At 44.3% G+C, this 16,555-nt stretch overlaps 1 protein-coding gene across 1 annotated transcript in view; it reads right to left on the bottom strand.

Moving 5' to 3' along the window:
* Nucleotides 1-2,818: 2,818 nt before the first annotated feature.
* The window catches only part of znf236 (zinc finger protein 236), a 55,059-nt gene continuing 41,322 nt past the window's right edge, over nucleotides 2,819-16,555 (bottom strand). Inside the window, exons 23-32 of the mRNA XM_080500907.1 lie at nucleotides 16,170-16,315; nucleotides 15,412-15,643; nucleotides 13,859-14,056; nucleotides 12,640-12,798; nucleotides 8,697-8,854; nucleotides 8,451-8,579; nucleotides 8,146-8,340; nucleotides 6,016-6,145; nucleotides 4,441-4,614; nucleotides 2,819-3,000 (exon numbers count right to left, since the gene is read on the bottom strand). Coding sequence (XP_080357033.1) covers nucleotides 2,879-3,000; nucleotides 4,441-4,614; nucleotides 6,016-6,145; nucleotides 8,146-8,340; nucleotides 8,451-8,579; nucleotides 8,697-8,854; nucleotides 12,640-12,798; nucleotides 13,859-14,056; nucleotides 15,412-15,643; nucleotides 16,170-16,315 — 1,643 coding nt within the window. The 3' untranslated portion in view covers nucleotides 2,819-2,878. The remainder of the gene's footprint in view (nucleotides 3,001-4,440; nucleotides 4,615-6,015; nucleotides 6,146-8,145; nucleotides 8,341-8,450; nucleotides 8,580-8,696; nucleotides 8,855-12,639; nucleotides 12,799-13,858; nucleotides 14,057-15,411; nucleotides 15,644-16,169; nucleotides 16,316-16,555) is intronic.

Raw genomic sequence — 16,555 nt, forward strand, 5'->3', positions numbered from 1 at the left:
AAATCAGCTAAAAAGGTAAAAGATTTAAAAAGATAACAAACTGGCCATCGTTCAAACAAATTATAGTTAACGAACTTAATAAACAAATAAGAAATCTTCCTGTAATTATTTCTCTATCCTTGATTCTCCTCTTACATCATTCAATCTTTCCAACCATTAGTGCAGTATATCTGACATCATACGATCCAAATCCTCCATCTCTCCACTGGATCTGCTTCCTCACCTCATTATTAAACTGTCTTCCTTCTTTTTCCCTGCTCATTGTTCCCTTTCCCCCAGCTCATTTCCTTTACCTTCAGAACAGCAATAAATAGATCCAACACTCAAAAAACCCGACTGAGACCTCAATGATTTTAACAATTTTCAAGCAATTTTCCACCCATTTCCGACCGTTTCAGTTTCCATCGCTATGCGGATGACACCCTGCTCTACCTCCCCTCAAAGCCTGATGCCACACTGCCATCTCCTGCCCTGTCTGACTGTCTCCGGGGGTAAAAACTTTGTTTACTCATAACTTTTTCAAACTCAGAAGAAATAAAAGACCTCCTGTTGGCATCAAATCCCCTCTTAAAACCCCATGAGGATTTTATTGTACTTGTAAATATGAGCGGTTTGATTAAACGGTGACCTCGAGAGCTTTGAAAGACACTTATAAATGAAATGCATAATTGTTATTATCATCTTTACTTTTCTTTTTTTTTTTTTTTTACATGTGTCTCTTAAAATATTAGAACTATAAAACCAACAAAGTTTGTCTGGTAACTATGAAGCGTTCATCAAGGCTGAAACAAGCGACGGCGGATGAGTGGCTCCATTAGTTTTCCATAAAGACTTGAGTTAAACCTCTGTGGGCGTTTGGAGCAGAAACAATTCAGCAGTTGTAACAATGCAGATCTGTTTGTGACGGTCTGATGCTTTTGGCACCGCTGACAAATGACATTTTAATCAATTTTAAAGCCATGGAAAGTTACAGTCATAGTGACAAAGTAATTTAAAAGGCTTCTCGTCTTTTCATGCTGATGAAAGTGAAAATGGGGAATTAATGCCATATCGCATGGTTTAAGATCCAGAAATAACAACGTGTTGTTGATCTTGATGAAGTGCACCTCTTCTCTCGGGTAGAATTCCAATTCCTCTTCATCACTGTCGTCAGTCTCTTTCTCTTTTTGGTAGTTTTGTCATTTTCTACCTCTAACTCTTCCTCCTCATCTCTGTTTACCCGGTTTCTCTCCTTCTCATCGCTGCCAGGGTCAAATCCAAGGTCCAGGGGGAATCTGGTGCCGCAGCACACTGGAATATGAGTGAGGCCTTGGAAAAGCTTTATATACAGTAGCAGAGCTGTCAAAAGGTTGTAATATAACAAGCACCGTTCCCGTGGGGTAAAAAAAAAATTAATAAAAGCACTATGTTGTCTGTATGTGGTTCTGAGAGCAGCAGTGATCAGAGCAAGCAAAGAGCAGGAGGGGGTTGGAGATGTCAAGATGTTAGAAAACGGATATGTGGTTAAACTTCATTTCATGTGCTCACTTGCAGGAAACACCATGCTTCAGGATGCATTCAGAATTGATCAAATGTGTCGAGGTTTGTTTATGCTGATAAATGTTTAGATATGATCATATTTAATGACTAAAAATCACTTCTTCCGCACTTCTTCTGTTGAGGTTTCTCTCAAAGAATTCTAAAATGCTTTGAAAGATGGATTGACATGCTGTTTGAAAATATACCTGAAATACTGAAATGTCATTTTCAAGTAAACTAGCCTCAAAGCACATTAATTTTCTAAAACAAAGCATCTGCTTGTATTTGGAAGTCCGTTATTTAAAGAGTCTTAATAAGTGCTCTGTATTCATCACTGAGGCCCCTCTCAAACTAAAAAAGGCCAGATTGTTATAATGTGGTTTATAAACGCATTATATTAAATTGACGTTAACATGATGAAATTGAATAATAATGAAGATCCACACCTAAGAAATGTATCACCAGTCGTCAGTGACGACTCCATCCCTGTGGATAGTGTAGTATGTTCTGTGAGCATGTGTGTGTGTGTGTGTGTGGCTTCATTACAAAAACAGCACCCACTAGTGGCCCAACATGAAAACTACATGGCATTTCGCATTTCCGGCCGTTTCCACGGAAACGGACAAATGATGCGTTTTGACGTGAAACGTTGACGTGTAAACACGGCCACAGTTGGAGCCGGAAGTATAGGATAGAAGTATAATAATATAATAATCCCAGAATAATAAACGGGAAAAAGGACTTTTACTTCGTACAAAAATTATTTAATTTATTATTGACAATAGAAAAAAAAAGGACAGCAAAAAAAAACTAAAAAACCAAAAAAAAAAACGCATTACCTGTACAATGGCGTACACGTGGCCGCTGCTCAGAAAATATATACCTCATCTACAAGTGCAATTTACAAAAACAAAGATACAGTAAACAACAGGTTTCCTCAGTAAAACCAACGGAAAGTGTAATATTTACAGCTTCAATACATTAAAAACAAACAAAACAAAGAAAAGTCTTGTAAACAAGCAGGGAGAAATAATGCTTCCTGCAAGCAGACCACCCATAGAGAGACGAGCTGGTGGCCGTGGGTGGGGGGTGGGGGGGGGGGGGGTCAGCCCGCTCTCTTCACCCCCCCCCCCCCCCCCCCCCCGGAGGTCATCATATTGACGACAATCAGGCTGGAGCAGAGAACACAGAGGTCATTAAGCCAATCAGGGGGATCCAGGCTCCACTTACTTCTCTGCTAATGTGGACTAACGGCACCCCCACCCCTCCGCCCCCGCCCACAGCCCCCCCGCTGCTCCGTGTCAACCTGCTCAGAGCTTCATCTCCATCAGTGCTTTCCAGTCCGTCTCCACCTGCGCGTTCAGGGGAAGACGTTGTGCCAGTCTCCGGATGGCTCGGGGACCACCTCCAGGTCCAGCTCCGACGTCACCTCCTCCTGCGGCGCCGGCTCCTCCTGCCCCAGGGCCACGTCTTGGATTTGACCTGGTGGGAGGAGAAAACAGAGGGGGGGTGGGGGGGGGTGAGACGGGGCCATGTGTGTCTGCATTCCCACGGCTTCGTAAAGCGGGACAAAAAGAAAATAAATCTTATTATACTCTCGCAGGAGCTGCAGATTCAATTTGTCCGGCGGCCATGCAAATGAGGACATCCATCAAAAAGCTATCTCCTCCCTTTTGTTTTGTTTTTCGGGAAAACGCTGAAATCATTGCAACGAACCGCGCGATTGGACAGACGCAGAATGTGCCCATTGTGAATTAGAAATATGCTCGGAGACACGCTGGGCCTCTAATAACAGGAGCGCCGAGCAAGTCACATCCAGTTTGTCTGGCTGATGGGCCAAACACTGACTTTAATATAATTATGGCCTTTGATTTTTTTCCCCTTCATGATTCAGTTGCGATGCAGGAGTGAGGGGGATTTCTTAAAAGCAAAGTGACAGAGGGAGTCAAACTGATGATAAAGGACAAATAAATATAAAGGATCGATGTCGTCTTGCAGCCTCGCAGGTGAGCAGACGATTGTTAAGGCGACGCCGTGGAGATTGAATAGAACACAAAGAGAGTTAAAAAGAGGAAAGACACCGAATAACCAAAAAGTAGGGACACGAGGGACATATAAAACATAAGTGATAAGAAATGGAGACACATTTGCTCACATTTATCCCTCTCTAAAATGTTCCAGTCAGACAACGTTGATGGAAATCACTGAGAAACCAGACACTCCAGGTGTGTTTGTCCTTTTTATTCCCACTTGGTCACATCAAGTGAAGTGAATTTAATCTGTTTAGACACAGGGTTTGTAGCTCTTTGCTCCACGAGTGGCTCCAGAATTCAAAGTCAATCTATTTTCCATTGAGTTTGAGAAGACCCGGAAACATAATTCATTCCTGTCGAGATGTTCTGGCATTTGCGCGACTGTGAGACTCATTGAAAGACACTTTGTTCTCGTCTCCCGGTCTGTAATCTTTGACATATTATTCCCACTCAGCCAAGAGGAAACATTTTGAGCGGCAGGCTTCTCACATTAAACAAGCTCTGTTTTTCTTTTCAATTCATTAAAAAGGTGTCCGGCTGGGTTAAAATGGAAAACCCAACAAAAAAAACAAAACGGTGCATACATTAGCGTGAAGTGGAGTCGGCTTTCACAATGAGCAACGTGAACCTGTGAGCTCAGCTTTCTGCCTCCGTGGTCGCATCAAACCTGTTGTTTGTGCAGATTTATCGCCAACATGTAAGAAAATGAGCAGCGGCATTGCCAAAGCTCTTTATCTAGAAATATAAAAGACACGGAAATACAAGTCGAAGCTTCACATGCTCCTGAAAGCCTTCAGACGTTCACTGATGCTCAAGTTTTATTTATTGGAAATACTGTTATTGAATGAAGGAGAATGGAGTGTGTGTGTGTGTGTGTGTGCGTGCTCACCGTAGCCGTGCGACCTCTTCATGTGGTGCTTCATGTTGCTCTTCTGGGTGAACCGGATGCTGCACACCTCGCACTTGAAGGGTTTCTTTCCAGTGTGTTTGACCATGTGAACCTGCAGAGCGCTCTTCTGGTTGAAGGCCTTGTCGCACTGGCTGCACTTGAACGGCCGCTCACCTGGAGAGGGACACACACACACACACACACACACTTTAATTACAATACATTACAATTTAATTCAACATGGCGACTTCCACTTATGTACATTATTTATACTCATGAATGAAAACAGTCAGATGCAAACCTCACAGTCTCTAAGTTTTTAATGTTCCCGAAGCTTTAGAAGATCGGGACCCGTGTGTTTTATCAAGACGTTTATGAAGTCCGATGTTGGAATGTTGAAATCTAATACAGTCTCTAGTTCTTTATTCTTTTTTTTTTTAATCTCCAGGAGCCTTGGTGCCTTTATATATTCCTACATCAATATTACAAAGTGGTTCCACTCACGCAGCTGGCGGAGACGCTCACTGCAGAAAGATGAAGCCGGTTGCTTAATGAGCAGAACATAAGTCCTTGTTCCCTTCATGTACGAGACAAAGCGCGAGGTTGTAAAGCGAGGCGCCGTCTCCTCAGCTTCACCAGTCGCAGTGTTCATACGAGTCTGATTGAAACGCTAATTGTGCGACACAACTATTTCTTTAATGTTCAGCCAATGGTGGGAAGGGAGGAAACCCTCCGGAGTGAGAGGAAGGCAACACCCGAGCTGCAGAAACTGTTCATGTCGTGACTCACTGTCGAGTTTTGCAGTCTGCGTGTGAACCTCAACCTCAGTGTTAAACATGCAGGGGGGGGGGGGGGGTGACCACGTTTCCATGGTAATAAAAAAAAAAAAAAACCTCACAAGGTCGCATACAAGAAAATATAGTTCCTGTGCAAGCCGTTATGAAACCCCCAAACGTGTTCAGGATGACAGCATGAAGAAGGATCACATCGAGTGTAGAACACAGAATGAAGAAGACGCAGACAGTAAAGATAATTTGACCTCAGCGAGGGAGAGACGATCGTAAAGAGTGTTTAAACCTCCTCTCTCATCCAGAATGAAATTTCTTTCTCTATCAGGTCAAAATTTTCTTTTAAAAAGTACATTGATTGTATTCAATGTGATTATTTACGACCATGTAAACACAGCTACTGTGGTCTATCATGACGAGTTTAAGATGGCTATTACATGGCCTTGGTACACTTATGCAGGAGCAGCATTTCAGAAAAGTTGAGTTTTGCCCCGTTTCCAAGGAGACGGAGCATTTTTGGAAAGTCCCACCTTGGGACCCATTTTCAAAAAGCTGCGTTTTCCGCGACTCGGAGCACCACAGTCACATAAACGAGTCCCGAGACACAGCGACTCATTGCTGCCATCCAGAGGACATATGTGTTATTACATAATATAACATGCTGTACCTTTAAATGTATGCTCTATATAGAACGGCAGCACTTACTGGCTGAATTCAGCCGATGTTTTACGGCTTCCTAAGCAGATTATTTGGGTTTTTAGCTTGTGAGTCAAATCGTGGTCATTACCGGTGTGTGTGCGGTTGTGTCTCTCCAGCTGGCTGCGCTTGGCGAACGCCTTCACGCAGGACGAGCAGCTGAACACACGGGGCTTCTGGGAGCTGGGCGACGGTCCCGGCTGATGCACCCGCTCGTGCTCCTGCGGACAGATTGAAAAAGGGGAAAAAAACCATTTCATTTTACAGTCTGACGCACAAACTGTTCTCCGCTCGAACGTCAGAGATCTGCAAGCGTCAACGAAGAGCTGGCAAACGTGCTTGTGATGTCAAGTTGGAATAAACAAGGCCTTTTCTGGGTTCCTCGTGACATTACAAGGTGAGTTTAGCAGGTCATTTCTCTTTGTAAAGAATTGTGTATTCAGATAGTAAAGTTAAAAAAGTCTATAAAAGCCAAGTAGGTCCACAGATTCCACACTCTGTTGATAATGAAACCCAAGAATGAAAGAGATGAAAATCCTCTCACTTGAAGGACATTTTGATTGATGTCAATCTGAATGTGAGGGCAGAAATCCAGACTCGTGAGGGTCATTTTCCGTGAACTGCCGCCTCATTTTCTTCTACTGAGCAAACACAAGAGGTCCACACTGTGTTTCTGTAACGCAGCTGCCTCGAGGTTCACCGCGTTCAGACTGCAGGTGGTCACTGAACGTAGGTTTGTCTTGTCGTTTAGAACCAGCTTGATCGTTCTCCTCTGATCTCTGCTGTGGACAAGACATCTTCATCCAGCAAACTTGCTCAATGGATAATTTCACCTGGGACACAACTCCAGATGGTCGTGTGTGGAAAACCCAGCGCCGTGTGAATACTGTTATGAACGCTGCAATATAAACGGACTAGGTGTACCTAATGGTAGGTGAGCGGATCGTCAAACAATATATTACAACCGCAGCTGTTCAGATATTTGCAGAATCCAGAGGTCGGAGCATTATTCTTCTCCTTCGTCGAGGTAAAGGGTGAGTGGGATAAATCATTTTCCGCTTATTCATGAAGTCATCGCCGTGTCCAGCGTTCCAATTCAGGAGCAGAGCAGACCTTGAGCTTTTAATGGGAATTAATGCCGAAATATCTCACCAGATTGTTTGTTTCTAACCCATGTATGAACGGCGTTTAAACAAATCTGTTGTGTTTGGCTGTATTGCACATCATTAGCGATGACGGAGGCTTGGTGCAGGATAGATTTCTAACGGCACAGATGGCGTCAAACTGTGCCAAGAACAAGAACATATTCTGTTCTGGTTTGGTAGAGGATTGGAGCACTCGTATTTTAAATGTGCCATAGTCGTTTATGTTCAGACAGTAAAACATCTCATTATATTATACAGTTATACAAACAGAAATACACTGATTTTTTTTTTGTTCTATGTGAATATGTCGGAAGCTTGAAAAACAGGCTTCGAGTTAAAAACGATAAATGTGCTTTTTGATTCAAATCCTGAATTTAACAGATTCTTGATATACCTAAACTCATAAACTTTTGATTAAAAAATGTCTCCAACGTCAATAATGACAAAGCAACAGTTCTTGGCAGTCGGGCCGTAATTAAAGGGGGGGGACGACGACCCTCGGGCTGGCAGGGTGAAGCGTAACAGCACGACTAATTTAACTTTCTCATCACTGAGCTTTCAAAGAAGAAGAAAAAAAAGAAAAAGAAAGTTGTAGTTGTGGCTTCAGACTAATGAGCAGCTCAGGGACTGTGAGAGGAGCGAGCCGGGTCACTCGTGCTGCGACACACACCTGATCCCGACACCCGCCTTGATGAGAGGCGATTACCGCGCAGCATGCTGAGGAATATTTAGAACAGAAACCAAGTCCCCCCGTGGCACGCTGCCTTTTTTTTTTTTGCCAAAGCATCACATCGAGTGGACCGACTCTCAAAGCCACGCATGCCCTTCCAGTGATGATCCTCTTCACAACTTGGCTGCAGAGCAGCTCCTGGGGAGAGTGTTTTGTTGTGTGAAATAGCACTTGATGAGAAACTGGCTTCAAAGAGTTAGAACACACTTTGTTCCCTCGCTGACCATCAGCGGAGAGTGGATTTTCTAATGAACCCGCAGAACTCATATATGTGTAATTACACAGCATCTTACACAGATATCATTCATCTTAAAAAAGTTCCCCTCGGTGTATTTTGTTCCCTCACCTTCAGGTGCGTGGCTCTCTTGAAGGCCTTCCTGCACAGGCTGCACACGTGGCAGCGGTCCTTGCCGTGCGCTTGCCTGCAGTGGCGTCGCAGCGTATTGGCGTTCTGACACACCTCATGACAGTAGAAACATTGGTTGCGGTTATCAGGCTCAGCGTGAGGGTCCTTCCCACTCTTTTGGACGTTGCCAGAAATCTACATCACACATTAAAAAAAAGAAATCATTTCAACAGATCAGATGATCTTGATCGACAGCGTCCATATGGTGAGTCACATGTTTGGCATCTGTCGGGAGGAAAACTCACATTATATACGTTGTCTGAGGCTCCGTTTGTGGGCTGGGAGTGATGGCTGACCAGTATGACCTGTTGGCCCGAGGCGCCCGGTGGCCCCGCTAAACTGGAGTCACTCAGCACTGCGGGAAACGTCTGGCCCTGGAGATTGAAATGTACTCTGCTTTAAAAAAAACAAAAAACTGGAAGGCTACAAAGTCCTTTACATGCTGGGTAAAAAGCAGCGTCGACAGTTTTAATAGATAATAGTGCCGTTACCTGTGTATTGAGGTTGAGAGTGACGCCGTCCAGCATGCCCTGTGCATCGGCGAGGGTTAGTGTGACGCTGCCGTCACTGGCCACGCCCCCTGGAGACATCACCAGGGTCTGGGACGCAGCCGTGTGGGATAACGTGGTGCTCGGTGGCAGGCTGGTGACTGAAAGAAGGGGGGCATTTATTAACAAAAAACAAAAAAAATGCTGTTTCAAATAGTCATGTAAAGACAATAAACACGGTCTATGACACAAGTGCATTCCAGTAAATATAGTGTTCTTCCAGAAAACTAAAAGACATAAAAGCCTTGTGTCTCCACCGTGAATTATCTGCCGGCGTGGGATGGGTTGGGCTTTCATACATTTGCACTCACAAAATTTGTGGATGGTACCGAAATCACACCGTACTCATTTTTCACAACGCCTCCATAAAGATACCGAGCATATCGGCGCGGGTTACGTAAGGAGGAGCGACAACGCAGCCGTCCGCTGATTGGGAGTGACGATAAAAGTCAACAAGCCCGCCATATTGCAACAGCTCATCGGCCGAATAAACTCTCCTGTTGTTGTTTACCTATGCCACTTTGTGCACACTGGCTGTTTTGCCTTATCATACTGCGATGATAAGATGATCATAGCATCATGATACGATGCTAAAAGTTTCAGAAATCCTCTCATTTCAGAAGTGACAGTAAAGTTCATATGAGTTATTTACAGTAGAACCGAGCGAAAATCTTTGAATTGATGCACTGGTTGTTTATTCGACATCTATCCATCAAACTGGTTTGCTCCAGAGCGGTGTGCTGTTGTCAATCCGAGGCAACACACAAGACTATAACCCCGAGACAAACCATTACCCACAATCACACCTTTGGGCAACATCATGACACCAATTCCACTAACAAGCAAGGGAGCGACAGGAAGAACTCTTGTCGGATCAAGCCGATGAAGTGAAAGACAGGTCAGGAAATACGGACAGATAACAGCAAAATCCCTGGAAACTGTGAGCGTAATGGTTTTACCCTTAAATAAACAATAAGTAATAATATGGGAAGTGTTTTTCTTTATTTGCCACCATAAATATGTATCACCAACCCACACTGTCATCTGTGTAACCTTTTAACGATTCTGCAGGAACAAACTGCTTATTTTTTAATACTGACTAAGTATCAACAACCAGTTATATCTAATGGGATCTGCTCCAGCCAAAGAAATCCCAAGGCATCGCTAATTTTTGACTTTACTCACTGGACTATTCTCTGAATCCTCGATAGTGCAATTGGACATGTTCTCTAATCAATTCTTCAAATGCCTTCTTTCCATGCTCATGTTGAATATTTTCAACAAAGCGAAGATGCAAAACTGCATTTTTCCAGGAACAACTAATCCATGAAAACAGGAACGCTCTGAGAAGCAGCACGGATGCAGCCCACTCCAGTCCTGAGAGGATAGCAACGAATGGAGAGAGAAAAACCAAACTGGACGTTTTATTACATTTCCAGGTGACGTGTAAACAGATCAGTAGGCCCATCTGTTGGAGGGGGGGGTAAAAAAAAAAAGCCAAATTATTTTGGCTTGCTCGCTTTAGCACCTCGTCGTGGAGTCGCCAAGTTTAATTTCTTCCCACTTAATTAAAGAATTGTGTGTCATTCAGTTTTCTAACTTTAAAGAACGAATGAAACAAGCGCTAAAGAGACACAACAAGTGAAATGAATCGACGATAATGCGATCAAGTGGTGAAAGACGTTCGCCTCACGGTGAGAAGACTGGTTTGATTCTGGGCTCATTCTGTGTGGAGTTTGCTCGTTCTACCGGTGCACACAAGCAGATCTGATTTGAGAGTATGGATTTTTTTATGTTTTGATATTTATTTGGTGACTGTCAATGGCCTGTTGTGTAACTTACTCTGCCTTTCACCCATTTAATCTCACAGTAAATCAGATCTAGTATTTATAACTGATGCATGGGGGAAAAAAAGGACTAGGAACAAAGAAATGGCGGTGGCGTGCATGTGCAGTCGCAGTGTTTTCAAAAAGTGGCTTTTCCTCCTGTTTCCAAGGAAACTGAACATTTTGGAAGGATGTGCTTTCCCCCGTTTCCATGGAGATGGATTTGAATCTTTCACAAAAAGTTCCACCTTGAGACTGTTTTCAAAACGTTGCGTCTTCGGTGGCTCCAAGCACAGTTCTGATGTAAACGGCCTAAACGGGGCCTTAGTGTTGCTGAAGTGCTGGTGTCAAAGCTTCATCCTCCAAAGGCTCCAGTCTGGTCTATTTTCACTGTTTTATGTTTTTCTCCTCTGACACAGACGGACATAATGAATCATCATTACTGATGAACCCCGACAGAAAGCCTGAGTAGGAATTAGTCCAAATCGTCCAGCAGAGTTGTGTTCCAGGATTCAAAACATCCTATTTAAAGGTTTCACCAAAAAGATATATGGTCGAATAAAAATCAAGGACACCGGCGGTGAAGAGGAACACTTCCAGTTTTTTTCCTTCTTCTTTCCAATCTGCTGAAGGAATGCCTCATGAAAGTAGCAGAGCGGAGCAAAAATTGTGCAAATTGACATTTTCTGCCCTTCAGTTTCCCAGCAAGTAGTGAGATGACTCCAAAGTGAGGGCAGAGGCTTTAGTACGCCACTTGATGATATCAAGACTTGCTCCATCTGACACTGTTACTGGCATCGCAAAAGCTCCTTTTGAACCACTGAAAACGGTTTGAAGTTCCTCTCACGTCTGCTGTTATTGATGCTCCGTCTTCTGGTAGAAAGGCACGGGGGTGAAGTTATTGACAGGGCATCTCACCGTTTCTGTTCGGAGCACTTTAAATAACAGCTGCTTGAATTATCCCTGCTCTTTGCTGTCCGGCTGTCACAAAAAAGAAACCCGCTTCGCGTCGAGTCGACTAATGAAGAGAGGCCCCAGTCCTTCTGTCGGCGTGAGCCTCTCTCGTTCAAACCAGTTAAACTCTCGCTGCCGAGTTCTTGTTTCTTTATTGGGAGCACGGAGGAGCACATTCGACACAGCGTGCATGCTTGTTCAATCAAAAGAGTGCCAATCCAATCAGCTGAGAGGAAGTGAATTACTGTGGTGTGAACCCAGACAGGTGGCAGTGGCCTGTGAAGGTCGCGCAAACTCTACTTATAGAATCCATTATTGATTTATATTATTCGAAACTAATCAGACTACAAGAGGATTTTTACCTTGGACACTTTCGGAGGCCCTGGTTCCGTGTAAAACATAATGTTCTGGCAAGAGACTGAACAACAGAGAACTTGACTGTCGGAGCAGAAACAATACAGCTGCACTAAGAAACTCTCACCATCCGCCCATGCATTTTTATTTAGTCTTTATTCATCCACAGGGAGTGAAAATGGAAATGTGGAGTGCAAAGAAGCCATATCTATCCCCCGCAACCTCCTACAGCTCCTCTGGAGCCAACCGGATAATTTAATCCCTCTGGTGGGTCATTTGCTGACCCCGGGGCCTTGCCCTAGATGGAGGTACCTGGGAGACCTCCAGTAGAAACTGGTTTCTTTTAACATTCATGAGTAGCAGCTCTCCTTTATTCTCCTGAGGTGGAACAGAGAGCTTCTCATTGATGCTCAGCTTGCTCTTCATCACAGACGTGTATTTGAACTCGTCCACCTGGTGTATCTTCTTCACCAATACATGAAGAGGGCGCTGATCCACAAGACAGGTGCTTCAAATTCAGAGACAAGCTATTATAGTGCGTCGGACATAGGACAGCATCATCTGCATAATCTCCTGGCTCCCCCAACTCTACTGTATGACTCTAGCGGACACTCTGTCCATACGAACTGTAGAGAAGACGATACAGGCAGATTTCAACGCTCACTGTACACAAGTGCAACTCAAGTTTTGAAGTTTTGAAGTTTCTCATTTCGGCACGTCGCCCCCACCCCAAAAGAAAACACGAGCCAAACCTGTCATCCCGGGGCCGGCGGGGCTGTGAGGTAGGAGGTGGTCGTTGGTGATGGTTAAGGTGGCACCGCCGGGCTGACTGGCGAGTGGCGATGCCAGCCGGATGCTGCCGTTCATCTCTGCACCGTTAGGATTGTTATGCTGGGGGAGCAGATCTTGACCTGCAAAAGGGGGAAAGGTGACCCAGAAAGTGTAAAAAAAAAACAACAAAAAACCCCGACATAAACTGTGATTTCCCAATGAAAATAACTTCTGTTTCTCATTTGGCCATGATGCTCACAGCTTGGGATCAATAAAAAGCAGAGGTGAACGCTAACTTAACTTTTTGCTTAGTTAGCATCAGCATTAAAGCCGCACTACACGAATAATGTTTTTAATGCTCGTCGCAGAAATCCACATAAAGATTTCCCATTTGCATTTTTCGCCCCGAACAAATATGCACATTTTCATCATAAGATTGGTGGAAAGTTTATGGTTAAATGTCCAATATGTGCTGAAACTTGAGTAATTATCAGTGTGTACATCTTGTATGCAATCATTTCACCGGTTGGCCCAAATCAAGGTTTTGGGAGTGAGACTCTCCACCAGTGTTTGGCTTTAATTAGAAGCACTTGAAGGACTGAAGGTCGGTGACCACTGCTCTAACAAACACTTGAAATCACACAAGTGCAAGTATGAGCTGATTATTCATTCATTTCATTTCATTTAGTTGTTTATTTGAACGGGACACTGCATATCAATACACAAGAAAGAAAGGACTTAATAACACCCTCAACGTATTGTCCGAGGCACTGTTGTATCAATAAGCAGCGAGACGTATTAATGTGAAAGATCTCAGACTGAGAACGATAAGCCCCAGAAAAACAAGACAATGACTAATCCTGCAACACTGGGAGACGATTCATTCTCATTTACAGCGCTCTGCGAATCGACTCCTGCTGATGTATGAGCGACTGAGAAAGACTGAGAAAAATCGTTGCAATGCACAGAAACAACTTCAGCTGATAAATAAAGATTTGCGATGCAGCTTGAAAACAAATGGGAGAAAAAAAGTTGACTTTGTATTTTTCTCGCTGCCTGCGCGATCGTCTGAAGAAAATCAATAAAACACGCCGCGCCCCGCGGGAGTTATCATCCATGTTTGTTTGCAGTGATAGAATCTTTCTGTACCTGTGAACTCGCCGGGCGTTATTTTTGACAGATCTGCGGCGGAGGCTGTACCTGATATAGTGAGCGTGATCTCCTGAGGGTTCCCCGCCGCCGCGCTGGATCCGCCAGCTGACGCCTGGGCCTGGGCCTGGACCTGGGCCAGAGCCTGCGTCAAGCTGGAGTTGTTGATGGTCAGTGTGATTTCTTGACCACCGTTTCCTCCTGCAACCAACCCGGAGCTGCTCATCACGTGGCTCAAGTCTTGGGAACCTGCAGAACCCAGAATGACGTGGAATCGCAGTCTGTGATGACGAGCACAAAGTTTTCTCCTGGCCTTTCTTTGCTGTGACTGTTCCAATTGTTCCACTATAATCATTAACGGAAACGTTCAACTGTTCACTTCATTACAATAGCAGGATATAAAATAAAAGTTAATATGGAAACTACTTGGCTGCTCAATATCAAGAGGCTATAATGTCCAGTTCAACTCAGAGTTTATCGAGTCAAATCTTCTCAGCTTTTGAAGAGATCGGAAGGAGAGAAATTACCATATTGATTTGAATTTAAGAGAAGGATTTTTTCTTCTTTTACTCTGTGTTTAAAAAAAATAGAGATTTCTGCTCTCTTTGACTTGTCTTTTATTGCACATAATAAAGGTTGATTTTTTTCCCCCAGAACATCCAGATAACAGCAACTTGTGCAGGAATGTTGCAGAAACACACCTAACCTAGTTGCTTTTTGACTAAATCTTGCAGTTTAATGTGGGATCGATATCATGTTCACTATAAACTATTAATCAGGAAACACTGACACTCACAGCTATGCTGACGACACACCGCTGCACATTTCCATGTCTCCTGAAGCCATGCGGCCAAATGACCTTTAATATTTTACATTAAATCTCGAATGGCAGAAAAACCTGCTACAGCTCAATGAGGATAAAACTGAAGTTTCAGTGATCAGTCCAAAGGATAAGCGATGGAAACATTTGTTAAACTTCTTTAAAGTCTTTAAAAATGTCAGATCAAGTAAGGAACCTGGGAGTCATTTTCTACTCTGAGCTTAGTTTTATTCCACACGTAAAACATGTGATTTTTTATCATCTTAGGAATATGTCCAGCGTCTGTCTGTTTCTCTCTCGAGCCAACACAGAGGTGCTGATGCATGCCTTTGTCTCAAGCTGGATTGATTACTGTAAAGCCCTGTGCCTTCTGGTCTTCCCAATAAAAACATCGCTCGCCTTCAGCTCCTCCAGAACTCAGCTGCTCGTGTGGACCAGAAAGCAGGAGCACATTACAGCGGCTTTAAAGGCGTCGCTTTGGTTCCCATTGGCTCTTAGGATAGATTTTAAGGTTATTTTTTTTCATGGTTTTTAAAAGTCAATGGTCTTGGTTGTGGGAAGGTGGTTGGCGGACGGGTGGGTATCACTTTGTTTTAATGTTGTTTATACCCTGTAAAGTACTTGGTGCTGCATTTTCTTGCAGGAAATTGATTGATCTCGATGGAGGAACTGCTCAGATAATGTTATGCAGATTGTGTTGCAGTCTTACAGTCATAATCCAAACTTTATTGCCAGTGCACGCTCGCATTGTGAGGCACACGTCTGGATGAAACTCTCTGAGTACCTGCAGCGTCCTGCTCGGAGAGTCCCGTCATCGTGACCTGAGCCGGCGTGATGGCGGAGGGCTGCAGGGCCAAGCTGGTCAGCGGGTGGAGGACCACGTTGGCCGACACCGAGGGGTCTGTGGTGGACAGGAGCTGGCCGCCGGCGTGGGGGACCAGGCCGGCGTCGACGCTGAGGGGCTGCGAGAGGAGCCCGCCCTGCTGTAAGGTCTGCTGCAGGAGGGCGTGGTCGATCTGGAGGAGAAAGATGGAAGAATGACCAACAGAAGCGAAAGGACGACGTAGAGAATGACACCTTCAAAACAAAACTATCCCGGGACAGAAACTGATTAGTAGGATTGAAGAAGAGAATGGTGTTTAAATGGAAAAGAGTATGAAAAGGTACCAGGGGAAAGCATCCTTGTCAACAAAAGTGGCCATGAGTGTGGAAACAGTAAAAATGGATTAACACATTTATATTCCTCAAACCATCCGGTTACATAATTCGTTCAGTGTTTAATATCTGGTGAAGAATGTGAATAAGACGACAGGGTGAAAACTCAACAGATAATTCTTTCAGCAAGACTCAAAGGTCAAAGTGACAGTGGGGGACTGACCTCAGCTAAGCTTTTTGTATCTATAATGCTAAATCAACGATCCATTGATACGCTGCTGAAGTCACAGCTTGAACTGGTTGCGATATGTCATACACTAAAAAAAACATGATCTAAATGGCTTCTTCTTCAAAATGGCAGACAGCAGACGTGGCTGTGTTTGTCACCTGTAGCGTGATGTTGTTGATGTTGCTGGTGTCGATGCCGGAGATCTGGACGTTGGGGCACACCAGGTTGGCCGGGGTCAGCTGCAAATGGATGCCGTCCAGCGTGGTCAGGCCGTCGGGGAGAGACACCGTCAGGTCTCCTGCGGCTGCGGCGAGCGAATAAAGACACACGACGGGGAACGACATTATAGACACCCAGGCTGGCACCCAGCTGTGCACGTCAAATAGAAAATATACTTGCAGCACTTTTATTATGTGGAAATGTTGCTGTTCAAAGTTCAAAACTGCAGCAGTTTGTGCAGAGTGCAAACCAGGAACAAGAAGCACCGAGCTTCAAGCTGTGAGGAGGAGGATACAGTTCTATCACATCTCCAGATGTGAAGCCG

Source organism: Blennius ocellaris, assembly GCF_963422515.1.
Source record: "Blennius ocellaris genome assembly, chromosome: 8".
Lineage (NCBI taxonomy): Eukaryota > Metazoa > Chordata > Actinopteri > Blenniiformes > Blenniidae > Blennius > Blennius ocellaris.